This window comes from Diabrotica virgifera, chromosome 6 (assembly GCF_917563875.1).
Source record: "Diabrotica virgifera virgifera chromosome 6, PGI_DIABVI_V3a".
Lineage (NCBI taxonomy): Eukaryota > Metazoa > Arthropoda > Insecta > Coleoptera > Chrysomelidae > Diabrotica > Diabrotica virgifera.
The window spans coordinates 81,620,725-81,640,479 of NC_065448.1; the positions used below are offsets into that span (position 1 = coordinate 81,620,725).

General features: G+C 31.5%; 3 protein-coding genes across 3 annotated transcripts in view; 1 reads left to right on the forward strand and 2 right to left on the reverse strand.

Moving 5' to 3' along the window:
* Window positions 1-12,874, forward strand: part of LOC126886474 (zinc finger protein 260-like) — a 66,582-nt gene extending 53,708 nt beyond the window's left edge. The window contains exon 3 of the mRNA XM_050653430.1: window positions 10,775-12,874. Coding sequence (XP_050509387.1) covers window positions 10,775-12,417 — 1,643 coding nt within the window. The 3' untranslated portion in view covers window positions 12,418-12,874. The remainder of the gene's footprint in view (window positions 1-10,774) is intronic.
* LOC126886473 (uncharacterized protein K02A2.6-like) overlaps window positions 1-19,755 on the reverse strand; it is a 373,574-nt gene that overhangs the window by 273,941 nt on the left and 79,878 nt on the right. The window lies entirely within an intron of this gene.
* Window positions 1-19,755, reverse strand: part of LOC126886470 (uncharacterized protein K02A2.6-like) — a 372,383-nt gene that overhangs the window by 271,506 nt on the left and 81,122 nt on the right. The gene's annotated exons all lie outside the window — the stretch shown is intronic.

Consider the following 19,755-nt stretch of genomic DNA (forward strand, 5'->3'; position numbering starts at 1 on the left):
GCTTTAATATTGAATTTAAGCGAAAAACAATATTTTTTGCCAAATAAACATTTTTTCCTGTTTTTTGATAGCAGTAAAATGTATTTTGAATTAAATAAATTACACACATTCTTCTTTTTATGTCAATAAATTTAATTAAAAAAAAATTTTGGACACGCTGTATAAATAATTATATTAATGTTTATATTACTGAATAGAGAATTGAATTACCTTACAAATGAGCCATCACACGACCCCTATTCTATAAAAAAATCGTCGATGACGTAATCACGCCCAGATGGGTGACGTCACTAGTATGATAATACAGCCAAGAAGTCGTAATTTAAAAATAAAAATTGACCTGTTTCGGTATTTCGTTCCAAAATCGTCCATTCTCGAGAAAATGAATTTATTCCAACCTTTACGTGCTCACTGTATAGTGTCACAACACTTGCTTATACATTTGACGCAATGTCCGTCAACGTGTTAAGGAAACTGATCGATTTGAGTAAGCTGATTTGATGAAGTTGGCAAAGGAGATTGGTAGGCCAATATTATTGATGAGCTTCTCTTCTAGTATATTTATTTGAACATTATCATAAAATGATATCATATTATGCTGAAGTAGTTATATCCAAAAATGTGGCCAAAGTGCTGTATTTGTGTGTGAATCCTAGATAGATGTCATTTACTAGTATCGTTAGGGGTTCTAAGAAAGATCTTCCATTTCTAAAAGCATATTGTGAGTCAGGTAGTATTTTCTCATTTTCTAGCCAATATTCAAGCCTGTTCTTTATAATTCTTTCCATGGTTTTTGGTTTTAAATATACACGATGATAAAGCTAAGGGTCTATATGAATCTGCGTTTCCGTTCTGTTTTCCAGGTTTTTTGATAGGTACTACAATGTATTCTTTCCACATTGGTGGAAAAGGAATCCTATTTATCCAAATCGAATTGAACAATTCCAACAGGGCTTTCCTATGGTCTAATGGCATTTTATACAACATATTGTATGAAATGTTATCCGCCCCGGGAGATTTATTATTTGTTGATTTAATGCAATGATCAAGTTCCCATAATTGAAATAGTGATTGTAGAAAAGAAGTGTTTCTATTTACGGTAGCTATTTGTTGAGTAATGTTGTTTTTAACCCAGTGAGGCGAGATTTTTGTGTGGAATTCGCTTCTTTGGGGTTTATTGGGGGTTTATTTGCGTGTTTTCGGTTTTTATATCGGTGTACTTTGTTCCACACTTCTTTAATTGGTGTATTTTGATTTAGATTTTGGCAATAATTAATCCTGTTTTTTTTTTCATGGTTTCTTTAATAGTTATTTTCCTAACAAGTGCAGAAAGTCACACTTTTCCGCACGCGACTGCAGTTTGCCGAACGACGCGAAGCGGGAGTTCGGCAAGCAGTCTAGTGCGGAAAAGAGACTTTCTGCAAACGTTAGGAACAATATTTTTTCTACGAGTCTTTAAAAAATTACCAAATTTTAATCAATTAATTTAAGTAGCTAATATGAAAATACATACACAAATTAATTCTTTGACAAGGTTGTCAAAACCAAAGTTTCAGCATAATTGGTTAGCATGACGACGATATTGGTTTCCATGACGACGATTCAAAACCACTGTTATTGTCTACTGATTTGACTTTCGAATAATATGTCAAAATTATTTTTTTCTACGAGCGTGCAAAAATGTCTACTTTTGCGCACGCATTTTAGTTTAGAAAGTTTCACTTTTCCGCATGCGTGTTACTTTTCCGCACGCGTGTTACTTTTCCGCACGCGGTTTTTACTTTTCCGCACGCGTGTTAATTTAGATATGTTAATATGGCCTTAAAGTAGTTATAATACATGCAATAAACTAATATTTAGATATTATTTACTAATTTATTTCAAATATATCTTATTGTGTTCCTGTTTTAATGAAATTAACGCGACAATTCGATAAAATAAAATTATTTTGACATAATGTTCGAAAGTCAAATCGGTAGACAATAACAGTCGTTTTGAATCATCGTCAACCAAGCTCGTCGTCATGCTAACTAATTATATTGAAAGTTTGGTTTTGACAACCTTGTCAAAGAATTAATTTTGTGTATGTATTTTCATATTAATTAAATTAATTGATTAAGATTTGGTAATTTTTTAAAAACTCTTAGAAAAAATATTGTTCCTAACTCTTGCAGAAAGTCTCTTTTCCGCACTCGACTGCTTGCCGAACTCCCGCTTCGCGTCGTTGGGCAAACTGCAGTCGCGTGCTGAAAAGAATGACTTTCTGCACTTGTTAGGAAAATAACTATATTTCATCGAATTCTCGCGTTAATTTCATTAAAATATGAACACAATAAGATATATTTGAAATAAATTAGTAAATAATATCTAAATATTAGTTTATTGTATGTATTATAATTACTTTAAGGCCATATTAACATATCTAAATTAACACGCGTGCGTAAAAGTAAAACGCGTGCGCGAAAGTAGACATTTTTGCACGCTCGTAGAAAGAAGTTTTTTAGCTACTGCATCAAGTCTTTTATATTCTGTTAGATTATTAAGATTTGGAGCCTGTGTGTAGATTAAGAAAGCTTGTTTTCTTGCTTTAGCAGCTATGTTACAGGTTTCGTTCCACCAGTCCTTCGAGCAATGATTTCTATTTTGTGTGTTTGATTTTCGTAAGGTAATTGCTTTGTTGGCAGCTTTGTTTATATTGTCGATAATGCCCATTAGTGATGATTTTGGTTCTGTTGCTTCAAGTGTAGCGGTTTATACATCCCAATTAGCAGCCTTGAGTCTCCATATATTATGTTTTGTCTGTTTAATTTGCGCAAGCGGAATATTCATTCCAAATTGTATGTGTATTGGTAAGTAGTTAGAGCCATAAGGTTCTTCTAAAGTAAACCACGTTAATTAGTTGTGTCAGATCCTGTGTACAGAGGGTCAAGTCTACAGCTGATTTCTTATTGTTTGCTAATGTAGGTGATCCGTCGTTCAAAATTACTAGGTTGCATTGTTCGATAGCTTCCAAAAGAATCTTGCCATAGATATCGTCATATCCATCGTTCCATGCCAAACTATATGCGTTAAAGTCGCCCCCAATGATGAATGGTTTTGGTATTTGTTCCAAAAAGTTAATCCACTGATGTAATGATATTCTAGTTCTCGGTTTAAAGTATACTGAAACCAAGTAAAGTTTTTTATGTATATATGGAAAATTAACTGAGATACAAGTATGCTCAAAGTTGATTGTAGTTGGAATTGAGACTTCTTGGTATATTAAGTCTGATTTTAATAAAATGGCAGAGCCGCCACCGTCGTCCCGGTCACAGCGAATATTGTTGAAGCCTTTAAAATTATAATATTTTTCTGCTTTAAACCATGTTTCCGATAGAAGTGCAACGGAGTAGTTGCCCCTATCTAGTAGATATTCTAAGTTAGTTTTATTAGAAACTGCCGAACAGCAGTTCCATTGAAGAATATTTATGGCATGGTTGAGGTCTGAGAATGTGATGACGTGTTTCCATTTATAGTTAATTTCACTAAGTTTTTGAGTTCTTTCTTATTTACATTTATACTTTTTGTTACTAAAACTTTTGTGAAACTTTCCGTAACTAATTCTAATATTGAATTTATCATGCTCAAGTCTGAAGGAGATGCAACTGGATAATTCTTAATATTTCCCTTATAGTTAATACTGGCTAATATTCCTCCCGTAGGTAATTGAGATCTAGGGGAAGATATAATTTGATTATGCAAAATTAATGTTGGATCTGGACTATTTGGTCTCTGTCTTTTAAATGTTCGCAATGGTATTTTATTGTTCATAAAAGTAATGGATTTTTTGAAAAATTATGAAATAAAAATTATGAATAAACCCCTCAAAATTATGAATGGATTTTTTCAACATAGAGACATCCACAAATTTACATGGATACAACCTACTAGGAATCTGCGCTCGATAATCGACTATGTAATCCAACGTCAAACTTCCCAGTTGAAAACCACTGACTTAAGGGTATACCGTGGATCCGACCATCGTTTACTTACTTATGGCCAACGTGATAGTTACCTATCGCAAAAACAATAACACTCAGGTACAGAATGTAGAAAAGGGACAAGAAGTAAGATCTCCTAAATATAATCTAGAACAGTGGTGCTCAGACTTATACTGCGTGGGATCTACCACATAAACTTCAATCTTCCAACGATCGACTGATAGTAAAAAAAAAACAATTTTGAAAATGAAACACTTTATTGCACATTTCTATTTAATAAAAAGTTGTAACTACTGAGAGTCGTAATTAAAATCATGTTTTTCATCTTAATTTTATTTGGATATTGATGCATGGCACTGCGTATCATCCACAAGTTTTTCATATTATGGGGAAATATTCATTTTTACTACCTTAATTTGGGGAAATGCAGACTGACACAAGTATGTTGATCCAAAAATGCTGTGAACTGCAAAGCTACTTGCCTCAAAGACGGATATTTTTCTGGCGATATAAAAGGCAAAAAAATTTCATATTGGTCGCTCTGGATTGAAGATATATTATTTTCAGTACCTCATTTTGGACGGAAATTAGCTAATTGAATCTAATTGAAAGTAATGGAGATTTCAGTGGCAATTTTTTTCATCTGTTCACAAGAAAATTGAGTAGACATAAATATTACAATATATGTGTTTTTTAAAATCAGCGAAGCGTCTATCAAACTCACTACGAACTGCTTGCAGCTCAGTCTCCTAATAATAAACATAATTCAAATGAGGGTTACTCTTTTTTTCAACGATGGAAAGTTGTTTAAATCTTTTCTGTTCATTTGATTAATCAATAATTTCAATTTTTCGATAAAAGAATATAGGTACTGTGCTCATCACATCGATAATAATTGTTTTATTTTTATCCTGTAGTTCCAAATTAAAGAGGTTCAAATGATTTGCTAAATCTGATACGACAGCCAGATCACTCAGCCATTTTTTGGTTTTGAAGTAGATGAGTGTCGTTCCCTCGTTCTTCTAGAAAACAAATTGTTTCGAAAAGTAACTCCTGGAACCCATCTAAAATTTTCCACGGCTCAACCACCTCACATCTGTATAAAAAATAAATCAGTGTGTGCAGAGTCGCTAGCTTTCAATTGCGCTTTAAAAAACGTCGTTGCAAGCTTCGCGCCCTGATTGAATTCACAATTTTTGTTGTCATCTTCATTACGTCTTTCATATTTAAAATTTTGGAACACAAAACTTGCTGGTGAATGAAGCAATGAAATGAAAAAACGATGAAAAGTCATCGTTAGCTCGACACAGTGTAACACATCCATTGTTAATGCCAGTCATGGATGGTGCACCATCTGTTGTAATACACACTAGTTTGTAAATCGGTAGCTCCTATTATTTTACAAAATTAAAAAAACAAAACGTTGTGTATATCTTCTCCTCTATTTTTTTCTTTCAGAGGCGTTGTTAACAATTCTTCTTTAGCAAACATATCAGAAAATACCATCCGAATAAAAATACATAACTGGTCGGTATCATTAATATCGGGTGAGTCGTCAAATTGCAAAGAAAAGTTCACTTCATAGTATCACTTTTAACTTTGCTTTCCAAATCTTTCCCATGATTTAGATACGTCTATAGAGCGTTTCAGTTAATTGCTGAGATAGCCGCATGATAGTAACCGTTGGACGTTACAGCTGGACTTCTTTGATAGCAGACATAATATCTTTTCCATTTGTATTTTCCCGTGAATCGCGATCGACTTCAAAAACTTTGGCGATCGACCGGTCGATCGCGATCGACCGGTCGATCCCCAGGCAACCAAACGACGTTTTTATAACGTAGATAACACGTCATATAAATGACCAATTGACGTGTTTCTATGACGTAGTACTGACGTTGAAAATCACGTGTATTTGTCTCATCGATTGGACGTCATAATTGTGACGATCTTAAAACGTAATCGTATCTACGTTTTTTTCACGTCGGTAAAATCACGTCTTTAATACTTTCAAAAAGCGACCTCTTTCAGATGTTTCAAAATAGTATAAAAAATAGGTACATAACATGAAACCTATAGGCCTACGTCCCATGTGTCGAAGATATAAGTACTACCACTTGTTTAAGATCGCTTGTGCGCTAGGCTAGAAGCATCATTGATTCTGCATGATTGTACCAGCCCTCACATTTTTGAATTTTTACTAGTTATATATACCTACTTACTGTGTCAAAACTGAAACAACATATATATGAAACTAATAAATAATTTATTAACAAGTTATCCAGCATACTAATATCTTAATTTAGGGCTGTCTTAATATCTTCATTTAACGCTTAATTAAAAACAAATAAACATAACCTCAAATAGTCAAGAAGAATTACTGCATTAAACTAACTCACTGAGCAAAAACACATAAAAATCGCTTAATTTACACGTTTCTTCAACTAAATATCTAAATGAAAAGTCTTATTTTATCACACAAGGCACAAACCACGTAAACAATAAATGAGAAATTTCTTATGAACATTTAGCGTTATCTATACCTAAACGAAATTGTTTGGAGTCATTACAAACAAGCAAGCTCCTCCCAATTTTGTGACGTCAGACTTAGGCTGTCTGAAATTAAAACGTTTTTTAAACGTAATTTTAACGTCATTAATCTTACGTATTTAGAATCACCTACAAAAGACGTCTATATGACGTAATATTCAAACACGTGTTATATTCAACCAAAAACTAACGTTTCCTCAACGTTATATGACGTCACTTGGTTGCCTGGGTCGCGATCGACTCTTTGAGCACCACTGATCTAGAAAGCTTCAAAGAAGATTCAACGAAATTTCTTTACAAATTACGACTGGCCACAAAATTACAAAATGTGGGACGGGAAAATATAACAGCGGAAGAATTATACCAGGAACTTAAAAAATACATTCATGAGGCTGCAAGTGAAACGTTGGGGTATAGTATTTTTACTACAAAAGCGATATTACGTAGGTCACAATTTTTGACGTAAAAGCACTGTCAAAACATTAGAATGTGACTTTTCATCATGGCCACGTTAATGTCATTACTTGTCAGATAGTTTTCTTTGTTTTTGTTTACTGTACAAATAATATCTCTAGTTCTTTATTCTAATTAATGATGTCAATCGGATTTCATCAATTGCGGAAATATATTATTCATATCCCAAAATATTTGTTAATGTTAACGAAAATACATAATGATATTCCATAACATCAACTCTAGAATTGAATTTCTCTAGCACAGCTAAAATACCACACCAACACGGAATTGCCCGATCTTGTATAAGCGTCTACATGGTATTTTAATAAGAAAAACGTAATCGCGATTGCATTGAGAATTTTAGAATTATATTAATTAAATAACCAAAAACATTTATTATTATCAATAATATAAATTTTCTAAACCAATTATTTAAGTTCAATATCCCAAAAAATAATAATTTTAAGTATATATAATAAATAAAAGAGATCATTTAATAATATATTTTAAGGCTAAAAATGACAGATGGATATTCTGAGTAGTATTTAATGCGAATTAAATATAAAATATACGAATAAAAAGTATTTTTATTTCAATAACTATATTTAGATCTAGTATTTTTTATGTTAAGTTAGTAATATAAATAAAAATAACAATGTATCTCAATAACATAAATTTTCTAAACCAATTATTTAAGTTCAATATCCCAAAAAATAATAATTTTAAGTATATATAATAAATAAAAGAGATCATTTAATAATATATTTTAAGGCTAAAAATGACAGATGGATATTCTGAGTAGTATTTAATGCGAATTAAATATAAAATATACGAATAAAAAGTATTTTTATTTCAAAAACTATATTTAGATCTAGTATTTTTTATGTTAAGTTAGTAATATAAATAAAAATAACAATGTACCTGTGAACACATAGTTAAATTGTCTATTTTATTGATTATACATTATGATAATATTGTTGTTAATTAATATATCTCGGCAAGTATAGAAATCCAACTGACATCAATAGGGCAATATTTTCATTCACAGTTGTTTTGAGCTTCTGTCATGTGTCACATAATATTAATATATCTACGTCATACGTTATTGGTATATACAATGTTACAAACCAAAGACGTATGACGTAGATATATTAATATTATGTGACACATGACAGAAGCTCGAAACAAATGACAATCGATGAAAAGCCCTATAATTAAAATAAAGAATTGTGGATATTATTTGTTCAATAAACAATAATAGAGAAAAATATATCTGACAAGTAATGATGCCTAGCTTCTCACTGTACAATAAACATGGCAATAATGAAAAGTCACATTCTGTTTTGACAGTTCTCTTACGTCAAAAATTTTGACCTACGTAATATCGCTTTTGTAGTAAAAATACTATATAAAGACAAACGTGAAACAAAAAATCAAGAATGGTGGTCGGGAATATGCATACGTTAGTAAACAAGAAGAAAACTGCTTATCAGAAATGTATGTCAACAAGAAAGAAGGAAGATCACAAGAGATATACAGCATTAAATCGAGATGTAAAAAGAGAAGTAGTGAAAAGTAAAAAATGAGATGTGGGATCGAAAATGCGCAGAAGTGGATAGGTATATCGGTGGAACAAGAGTTGGGCAAGCGTGGAAGGTGATAGTCTCTCCGGAGGGAAGGAAAGGAAAAATCTAACATAAAGTTAATAGATCTGAAACAGTGGAAACACCATTATGAGGTCTTACTGAACGAAGATAGCTGTAAATTCCAAGAGATCGAAATGGAAGAATCATCCGAACATACACAAATAGTTGAGATAACAACCGGAGAGTTAAGCGAGGCCCTCAAAAGATCGAAAAACGGTAAATCAGAAGGACCTGGAGACATCCCAATTGAGTTGGTAAAGTACGGACCAAAAATATTACATGAGTTATTGGTTCAAGTATTTGATGAATGCTTAAAAGGACAAAATATCCCTGATGATTGGAATGTTGGATACATCAGCTCAAGATACAAGAAAGGGGATAAACGCATATGCTCTAATTATAGAGGAATAACTGTTACCAGCTCAGTAGGAAGGTTGTATGGTCGAATCATAAAAGAAAGAATATAACCAGAATATGAAGACATGGAAGAACAAAGTGGATTTCGTGCAGGAAGATTGTGCACTGATAATATATTCGTTCTGCAGCAGGTAATAGAAAAACGAAAGGCAAGGAATCTATCTACCCACCTACTGTTTGTAGATTTAGAGAAGGCATACGATACGGTACCTTTGAAAAAATTGTTTCAAACATTGGCGAAAGTAGGTCTTAGTAGAGAGTATGTGGATGCTATCGCAAATATATACAAAAATGCAAGAAGTCTCTAAAAGAAGGAAACTTTATATCTGGGTCATTTCCAACAACAAAGAGGATTAAACAAGGATGTTGTCTGTCTCCGACTTTATTTAAAATATATAGTCAATCATCGCTAGAGCAGTGGAGGAAAAACGTATCCGGAATGGGAATAGACATAGGCGGTGGAAAATATCTAACAACTTTGTTTTTCGCAGATGATCAGGTAGTCGTAACGAATTATGAGGAAGACATGGACTACATGTTTAGAAAACTGAAGAAAGAATATGAAAAATGGGGCCTCAATACGAATATGTCAAAGACAGAGTATTTTAAAATAGGGGATGATGAAGAAGATCCAGATTTAGAAATTGGAACCACAAATACATGTAAAGAATATAAATATCTCGGATCTATAATATCTAAACAAGGCACTACCAAAAGAGACATCGAAAACAGAACGCAGCAGGGCAAAAAAGCGGTAAACATACTAAGCTCTCTACTATGGTCTAAAGAGATAAGACAAAAAACGAAATTGACAATCTATCGTACCTTGGTAGAGCCTATTATGACTTATGGGGCAGAAGTTTGGCAGATCACGAAAAAAGATAGAAAAAGAATAGAAGTAGTAGAAATGGATTGTCTAAGGAGAGCGTGTGGTATATCCAAAAAAGATCACACCAGGAATAAAGATATTAGAAGGAGGATAAATACTGTATATTCCAGTGTAGATAGAATTGAAACGAGACAATTAGTGTAGTATGGTCACGTCAACGAATGAATGAAGATAGATGGCCAAAGAAAGCTTTAAATTACATACCACAACATATAAGAAAAAGAGAAGGCCTTCAGTTGCTTGAGAAAAAAATGTACGGCACATCCTGAGAGATAGAGCCCGCAAAGAAGATGAATGGATGGACAGAAAAAGATGGCGGTCGAAATGCGAGAAGCGGCAGAGGCTGTAGGAACCTCGCTTATAGATAGATAGAAAAGTAATGGACATAACAGGGTTTGATTCTAACGTCAACATTCCACTAATATTTTAAAGCGGATTTAGAAGGTTTTGAGCCGAAATCTTATGCCTGTAGATTAATATAAATATAAGTACTTGAACTTCTAAATTGTGTAGAAAAATGAAAACAAAAATTTTAGGATTTAGCAGGTTTTGATTCTGATAAGCTCAATTATAATACTATGTATCTAGACAAGTCCCATAAGTACATTACTTAATGGGAACTTAATATGGTTTACTGATTGATCTAAAACTTCTCCTGATATTTTACCATGCGTCTTCGTGCAAACATATAATTATAACAAATCTTACAGCCTAGCTAGGTCAATAAACTTCTGTGTTCTAGAAATTGTTTTCTTCTTTTTGTTTGTGAAACTCCTTGTTTCTGCATTAACATTTTCGTTTCAGTAAAATGCACATATTATTGTTTGTTTTTTTAGGTTGCGCCCAAGAGGACAATAAAAAGAAAACATCAATTACGTATCATGAAGGAAACTATGATATGAGCGGATGCAGTGAGAGAAAAACATCAAGTAAAAATAACAAAGGTCAAATCGTAAAAAAATCTTACAAGTGTGAAATTTGCTGTAAGCAGTATACTTCAGCAGGCAATTTGAAAAGGCATTTGACAGTGCACAGTGAAGAAAGACGTTACAAGTGCGAAATTTGTCTTAAGCAGTTTAATCTAGCACATCATTTGAAAAATCATATAACAACGCACACTGGTGAAAAACCATACAAGTGTGAAATTTGTTTTAAGCAATTTTCTAGAACCGATACGTTGAAAAAGCATTTGCTAATGCATACTGGAGAAAAGCCGTTTAAGTGCCAAATTTGTTTTCAGCAGTTTTCGCTGCAAAGTAATATGAAAATACATTTGTTGACTCACACTGGAGAAAAACCTTACAAGTGTGAAATTTGTTTTAAGCAATTGTCTACAACTGTTGCATTGAAAAAGCATTTGCTAATGCATAATGGAGAACGACCCCACAAATGTCGCATTTGTTTCAAGCAATTTTCTCAAGCAGGAACTTTGAAACATCATTTGCAAACACACACAGGAGAAAAGTCGTACAAATGTCAAATTTGTTTTCAGCAGTTTTCCAAGCAAAGTAATATGAAAGTAAATTTGAGATTGCACACTGGAGAAAAACCTCACAAGTGTGAAATTTGTTTTAAGCAATTTTCTCGAATAAATCATTTGAAAGGACATATGAAAGTACACACTGGAGAAAAACCTTACAAGTGTGAAATTTGTTTTAAGCAGTTCACTCATAAATTATCTTTGGATGTACATACGAAAGTTCACACTGGAGAAAAACCTCATAAGTGTGAATTCTGTTTTAAGCAGTTTAATGATGCAAGTTACTTGAAGATTCATTTGAGATTACACACTGGAGAAAAACCCTATAAGTGTGAAATTTGTTTTAAGCAGTTCACGTATAAAAAATCTTTGAATGTACATACGAAAGTTCACACTGGTGTAGAATCTTATAAGTGTGAAATTTGTTTTAAGCAGTTTAATAAAGCAGGTAACTTAAAAGTTCATTTGAGATTACACACTGGAGAAAAACCCTATCAGTGTGAAATTTGTTTTAAGCAGTTCACGTATAAAAAATCTTTGAATGTACATACGAAAGTTCACACTGGAGAAGAATCTTATAAGTGTGAAATTTGTTTTAAGCAGTTTAATGAAGCAGGTAACTTAAAAGTTCATTTGAGAACGCACACTGGAGAAAAACCTTACAAGTGTGAATTCTGTTTTAAGCAGTTTAATGGTGCAAGTAACTTTAAGGTTCATTTGAGATTGCACACTGGAGAAAAGCCTTATAAGTGTGAAATTTGTTCTAAGCAATTTAGTAAAGATGGAGATTTGAAAAGGCATTTAAGGATACATACTTTAGAAAAGCCTTACAAGTGTGAAATTTGTTTTAAGCAATTTAGTCAAGGTAGAAACTTGAAAAAGCATTTAAGGATGCACACTGGAGAAATACCTTATAAATGTGAAATTTGTTCTAGGCAATTTAGTCAAGATGGAGATTTGAAAAGGCATTTAAGGATACACACTGGTGCTCTGTTCTGATTAGCAAAATACAAGGAAAAGATATTTACCAGCAGTTTTATTGCTGGAATCGAATCTTATGATAGAACAGTAGAGCGTCGATTATCCGAACTAATTGGGGGACATAAGCATTCGGAAAACCGATTTGTTCGGATAATCGAACTATATTGAGATTGTCATACATATTTATCCACAAGTGAATAAAAACCATATTTATATAACTGTATATTTGTTTATACCTTGATAATGACAAATAGCAATTAAACAAAAAAGTGCAGTCTTTGCAACAACATATTTTTGCATACACAATTGAAGAAAATTGAAGATATTTTAAGCGTTAATTACTAACGCTTGCTCAGTACTCGAGTGCGGGGCGCGGGAGTCGGGAGTTCGGATAACCGGTCGTTCGGTTGATCGACGTTCGGATTATCGACGCTCTACTGTATATATTAATAATATAGGTATGCAAAGTGCGCAGATAGTGTTCTACTTTTTTTACAAACAAAACGGCGCCCGAAAATCGTGTTTTTTTCAATTTTTGCTCTATAACTCAAGATTTTAACTCTACACTAAAAACATCCAAATAAAAATTCACCGTAATTAAATTCTGCATAGAGACGTATTTTTCCCGATTTACTTCGACGAAAATTTTCCCTGGAAAATACGGGGTTTTCCGACAAAATCTTTAATTTTCAACTAAAATTTTAAATAAGTAATTCTTTATCAATAATTAAATAACTTAATGTAAAAGCTCTTTTCGTATAGATAATAATTCCAGAAGCCGATGGAAATTGAATGAACAGTTTAGCAACAATTGAATGATTAATTAAAAATTTACGGTTGCTATAATAACCACAATAATTATGATATATAAGAATAACTATGATTTTTGTATAAAAAGATACTGTACCTATCTATTGTACTTTATAGAATTGAAATTGGACTATTTAAGCGGCCTCAGGAATATTTTAAAACTATAAACAATTTTTTGGCTTATAAACAATTAGAATATATCTGGAAATATTCAATTAAATCATGAAAACGGTATTGGAAAAAAACGGCAGGACGCTTCTTTTAAAAGAAAAAACGTTTAATTGTGATAGTGGTTCCTGAGATACAACCGGTCACAGTTGACCGGCATTTACGGCAAAGATATAAAAATAGGATAATAATTTTTAAACCATCACCTTTTTAATTTTGTCCTCTGTCTCCACACCAATTTTCATATTTTTAAAGTACTCATAACATATATTATTATAATAAAAACTATCGATATTACGAGTGAAAATTGCCAAAAATAGCAAAATTTCAATCAAAAATTAGTGTTGTTCTGAAGCTATTTTCTTGTGGCATTTTTACAATTTTAACTATTTATAATGGGAAATAAGCCACAATATTATTAAAAAATGATTTTATTAACGTTTCGACGCCCAAATCGGGTGCCGTTGTCAAAATACAAAATACTACTAACATAAACAAAAATGTTTATTTTTATTTACTTTCAGTAAAGTCGTCCCAGGAACGCAACTCATAAATATTGGCAATATCATTTTAAAGTCTTCTACTTTAAAACGTATCATATTTATCTGAATTGCCGATATAAATGATTAAATAAATTATTAGAAGAATTTTTTTACTAAGCAACATTTTTGTTTATGTTAGTAGTATTTTGTCTTTTGACAACGGCACCCGATTTGGGCGTCGAAACGTTAATAAAATCATTTTTTAATAATATTGTGGCTTATTTCCCATTATAAATAGTTAAAATCAAAAATTAGGTTGGAGAAAATGTAATCTCAAAGTTCAAAATCGGTATACTTAAAAAAAAGCATTTTCTCGGCTTCCCATGGAGCAATTTTCTTCATTCTTTTTTTGTTCCCAAGTAACTGGAGTAGAGCCATCTAACTAATGCATTATTAAATGTAAAACTTGCTTTTATTTTGTTATAATAGATTAATTTATTTATAAGAAAAGAAAACTACATATTTTTTCCAGTTGTAGACTTGTTTAGGTAAACTTACTATAAGTGTACCTTTTACCGTTAAAAACGCAAATATTCTCATTTGAAAGCTGTATAAAAATTTAAAGAAATTAAAAATTTTTGTTATAATCAATAAATTAATTTATTATCACAAAACAAAAGCAAGTTTGACATTTAATAATGCGTTAATTATATGGCTCTACTCGAGTTACTTGGGAACAAAAAAAGAATGAAGAAAATTGCTCCATGGGAAGCCGAGAAAATGCATTTTTTTAACGTATACCGATTTTGAACTTTGGGATTACATTTTCTTCAACCTAATTTTTGATTGGAATTTTGCTATTTTTGGCAATTTTCACTCGTAATATCGATAGTTTTTATTATAATAATATATGTTATGAGTATTTTAAAAATATGAAAATTGGTATGGAGAAAGAGGACAAAACTAAAAAGATGATGGTCCGAAAATTATGATCCTATTGTTTATATCTTTGCCGTAAATGCCGGTCAACTTTGACCGGTTGTATCTCAGGAACCACTCATCACAATTAAACGTTTTTCTTTTAAAAGAAGCGTCCTGCCGTTTTTTTTTTTCAATACCGGTTTCATGATTTAATTTAATTGAATATTTCCCGAGATATTCTAATTGTTTATATTCCAATTTCAATTCTATAAGTACATTAGATCGGTACAGTATCTTTTTATACAAAAATCATAGTTATTCTTATAATATATTCTTTTTCTCATGATCATCTTTCAGTGCGTCACAGTTTTTCGATTTCTTTCTAACGCATTAAATTGTATGTGAAAGAAAAAAAGGCACGTCGGTGATTACATTTCGTTGGTGACATTTATAACATTTATTCTAGTTATTCTAGTTGTCGATAGATGGCGCCATAATAAAAAAATATTTTTTTTAATTAGATAATAATATTACAAATATAATCTGTATAATTTATAAGACTATACAAATCAAAGAAAATACCATTTTATAAATGCAAGAAACACATTTGATTTGTTTCTATTCCAAATTGAAAATAAAATGTGACAACTGTCAGATTTAACTAAAATGTCATGTTAGAATAAATGTCATAAATGTGTATTATCACGGACTTACCCTTTTTCCTATCATTTGTTACGCACTGAAAAATGCTCATGAAAAGGACAATATCATAATTATTGTGGTTATTATAGCGACCGTAAATTTTTAATTAACAATCCAATTGTTGCTAAAAGAGCTTTTATATTGCCAAGTTATTTAATTATTGATAAACAATTATATTATTGATAAACAAATGAAAGATTTTGTTGGAAAAACCCGCATTGGGAAAAACATTTCTCTATGCAGAATTTAATTACGGTGAATTTTTATTTGGGTGTTTTTGGTGTAAAGTTAAAATCTTTTGAGTTATAGAGCAAAAATTTTAAAAAATACTATTTTCGGGCGCCATTTTGTTTATAAAAAAAGTAGCACACTAGTTGCGGACTTTGCATAAGTATGTTATTAATATATACAATCATAAGATTCGATTCCAGCAATAAAATTGCTGGTAAATAACTTTTCCCAAAAATGGCCTATTCTCCGATAATCTGCCCAGACAACGGGGAAATGTCAAAAACTTTAAAAAGACATCTAATGATACACACTTGGAAAAATCTTCCATCTTTGTTATTTCAACTTTTTTTCTTGACAAAAAGAAGTAATGCGAGTGACTCAGTGTTTCGATTAGAACGAGCTAGGTGGACAAAATTATTTTTCATCATATCGATGGTTTAAAGCACGAACATAGTATGTCCACTTTTTGCTGATTTTAATGTAACATCATAAGAATATTCAGTAGGGTCATATGAATGTTCTGCATAATTATTATAAGTCCAGAATGACTGTAAATGAATTAAACCGCCTTGCCAAAATATAATATTTTCCATTTGTACCCAAAACCGACTTGCACAGAAATATTATGTCCGTTGGATGTGCACAAACAGTATGTTTTGGGCATACAATATTAGTGCTCACGCGATCAAACTTATCATGGCTGTAAATATTGTTCGTCCAGACATGCAATATTTGTGCTCTTTAAATGATTTGACAAAGCTAATAACATTTTATAACATATTTATCTTGTTTGTGCATAGTTTGCACATAGTTTTCGTATGTCTGTTTGTCGATACAAAGAATCTTTATTTGACTTCTAACTTAAACCATTCCATTGTGTAAATATTGTACAAAGACGAATATTGCCCCCAGAAAAAAATTACACCGGTTTCCTTCAACATTTATAGATCAATTTTTAAGAAGTATTATCCTCAGCTGTTCTTCCACATTCCCAAAAAGGATTAATGTTCTACATGCAATATTTATTATAATGCCTCATTATTATAGATCTATTGCCTTACTACCGGTACTCTCCAAAATTATTGAGAGACTCATAAAAACTTTCTGAGACTATGCCAAAGCTTTTGATTTTGTAAATCACATTTTGATTAAAAAACTAAATTTATATGGAATTCGAGGTATTTCTTTGAATTGGTTCCAATCTTACTTGAATAATAGGAAACAACTAGTTAGAGTAAATGATACTGACTGTAGTCTCAAAAACATTGTATGTGGAGTACCACAAGGTTCAGTATTGGGTCCTCTACTGTTCCTTATCTTTGTAAATGCCATCACTAATTTAAAAATCGATGGGAAAATTTTTCTTTTTGCTGATGATACTAGTATCACTTGGAGCAACTCAACTATTGCATCTCTTCATGCAACTATAACTTCTGATTTGCTTACGATAAAAACCTGGTCGGACTCTAATTTACTCTCTTTTAATGGGGATAAGATAGTAGCATTATCCTATAAAAGTGCTCTTCACCTTTGCTTGTTAATAACAGCCAAATCTCTACCGTTGATTCTGTAAAATTTCTTGGTATTGTTTTAGACAGCAACCTCAAATGGTCCCTTCATATCGATTTGTTAAGTAAGAAAATCGCCTCAGTCTGCTATGATATAAGATATGTCTCGAAAGAACTCAATTTAGCATCTTCTCAACATATTTTTCCTTGTTCGAGTCTCTACTTCGATATGGTCTTCCTTTTTGGGGTTCTAGTACAGCTGCCAAGTTAGATGTTATTTTTAAATTACAAAAAAAGGTATCTGTTTGGCCTCAGAAGAACAACACATTGCAGAAGTTACTTCAAAGATCACGAAATTTTAACCCTTCTATCTTTATATATTTTAGAAACTGTTTGCTTAATTACTAAACACATGCACGTCTTTCCAGTAAGGCCTCATCATGACTACTCCACCAGAAATTCATCTTTTGATGTCTATTTACCGATTCCGTCCTCTGAGTTAGTAAAGAAATCTATATCCGCAAAAAAAACTATACCACCATCTCCCTTTACAACTCAAATCTGCAACAGCTTTCCCCAAGTTCCGTAAAATGACAAAAGCTCATCTATCTAAAAGACCATATTATTCAGTAGAAGAGTTTCTTAATGACTAAGAAATTACAGTAATGTACCGGGTGCCTTAATAAGAATGGCTCTCGGCCATATCTCAGGAACCGTTTATAGTACAGCTTTGGGAAAAAAAATGTTATAACAAAAGTTACCTCGAGAAAAGCCTGGAAATTATTTTCATATTTGTAAGTCCACCGCTAGAGGGCGTAATTGAATATCAAAAATTTAAAAATCAAAATTTTACAAAATTTACATAATGAAAGGGCACTGAAAATCCAATCATCGTTTTCTTCGCAAAATTCTGCGAATATTTGATTTCACAAGTTAACTCTACCTTTGCAAATAAGAGGTGGGGGTGAGTGGGAACCTTGTTATGAAAAATGGCTGTAAGTCCGGTTCTGCTTAATCGATTTTTGCAAACTTGGTCTCGTTGAAAACAGATCTTTTTCGTTAATGTAAGAATTATAATTACGAAACAGCCTAATAAGTAATATTATGCCAGCTAGTGGCGCTATTTTATGTTTTTCAGAAATCTAGTTTTCTTTGGAAAATATTAAATACAAGTATGCCCTTTTAACCCTGTATTACAAAATTAGACCAAATTATCAACAGAATATCGAAAACCGCATGTCGATACCTTTTTTCTATCTCGAGATATCTTAAGAAACGTGTTAATTTTTAAACATAACTGATGATGTCTCCTGTAAACGAAGTTACGGAAATCAAAGTGGAAACAAGTAGTGTGCTGTGGAAAAAAATTAAAGCGTGACACTTGCGGAATGCCGACAGAAGTGAATACTTATTATAGATTCGATTATGTTCTTTTGATTCAATTAGATTCCATTCGATTAGATTTAATTTTATTTAATATATATTATATCTATAATTTAATATAAATATATAATATATACCTAATTTAATACATAATATTATATACTAGTGATTTTACCCGTTAAAATTAGGATTAATAAGATATAAAGATACATAAAGCTTTAAATTATTATTATTTTTAATAATGTAGCCGATATTTTTTAATTTAAAAATTTAATTACTGATGAAGTATAGTAAATACTTCGTGCAAATTTTAATCGTAAATAATGCATGGAAGAGTTAATTTATTTTTAGATACTATCATTAAAGGGGAGGCCGTTATACAAAAGTGACTTTTTTAAATTTGTTGATTACATTATTCCTTTCAACCTACTTATCCTCAAATTGTATTTTTAAACATTCTATTCATTTTATATAATAATAATTAAATTCACTATCAAATTTGAAGTAACACTTCTTTTGAAAGTTTGTTAATTCTAAAATTAATGGGTAAAATCACTAGTACAGTTGTTTGTCAAACGTAGCAAAAAGTTTAAAAATTTCGGCGATTGTAAGATTTTCAAACTCTTTCCTACGTTTGACAAACCATATATATTATGTATTAAATTGGGTATATTTTAAATATATTAAATTATAAGCATAATTATAATAAATAAAATTAAATCCAATTAAATGGAATCGAACCGAATATAATTGAATCTATGAGAAATATTCACTTCTGTCGGCACTCCGCAAGTGTCCCGCTCTAATTTGTTTCCATAACACACTACCTGTTTTCACTTTGATTTCCTTAACTTCGTTTACCGGTGACAATTATTATCAGTTTGTTTACAATTTATACGTTTCTTTGGATATCTCGAGATAGAAAAAAGGTATCGACATGCGGTTTTCAATATTCTGTTGATAATTTGGTCTAATTTTGTAATACAGGGTTAAAAGTGCATACTTGTATTTAATATTTTAAAAAGAAAACTAGATTTCTGAAAAACATAAAATAGCGCCACTAGCTGGCATAATATTACTTATTAGGCTGTTTCGTAATTATAATTCTTACATTAACGAAAAAGATCTGTTTTCAACGAGACCAAGTTTGC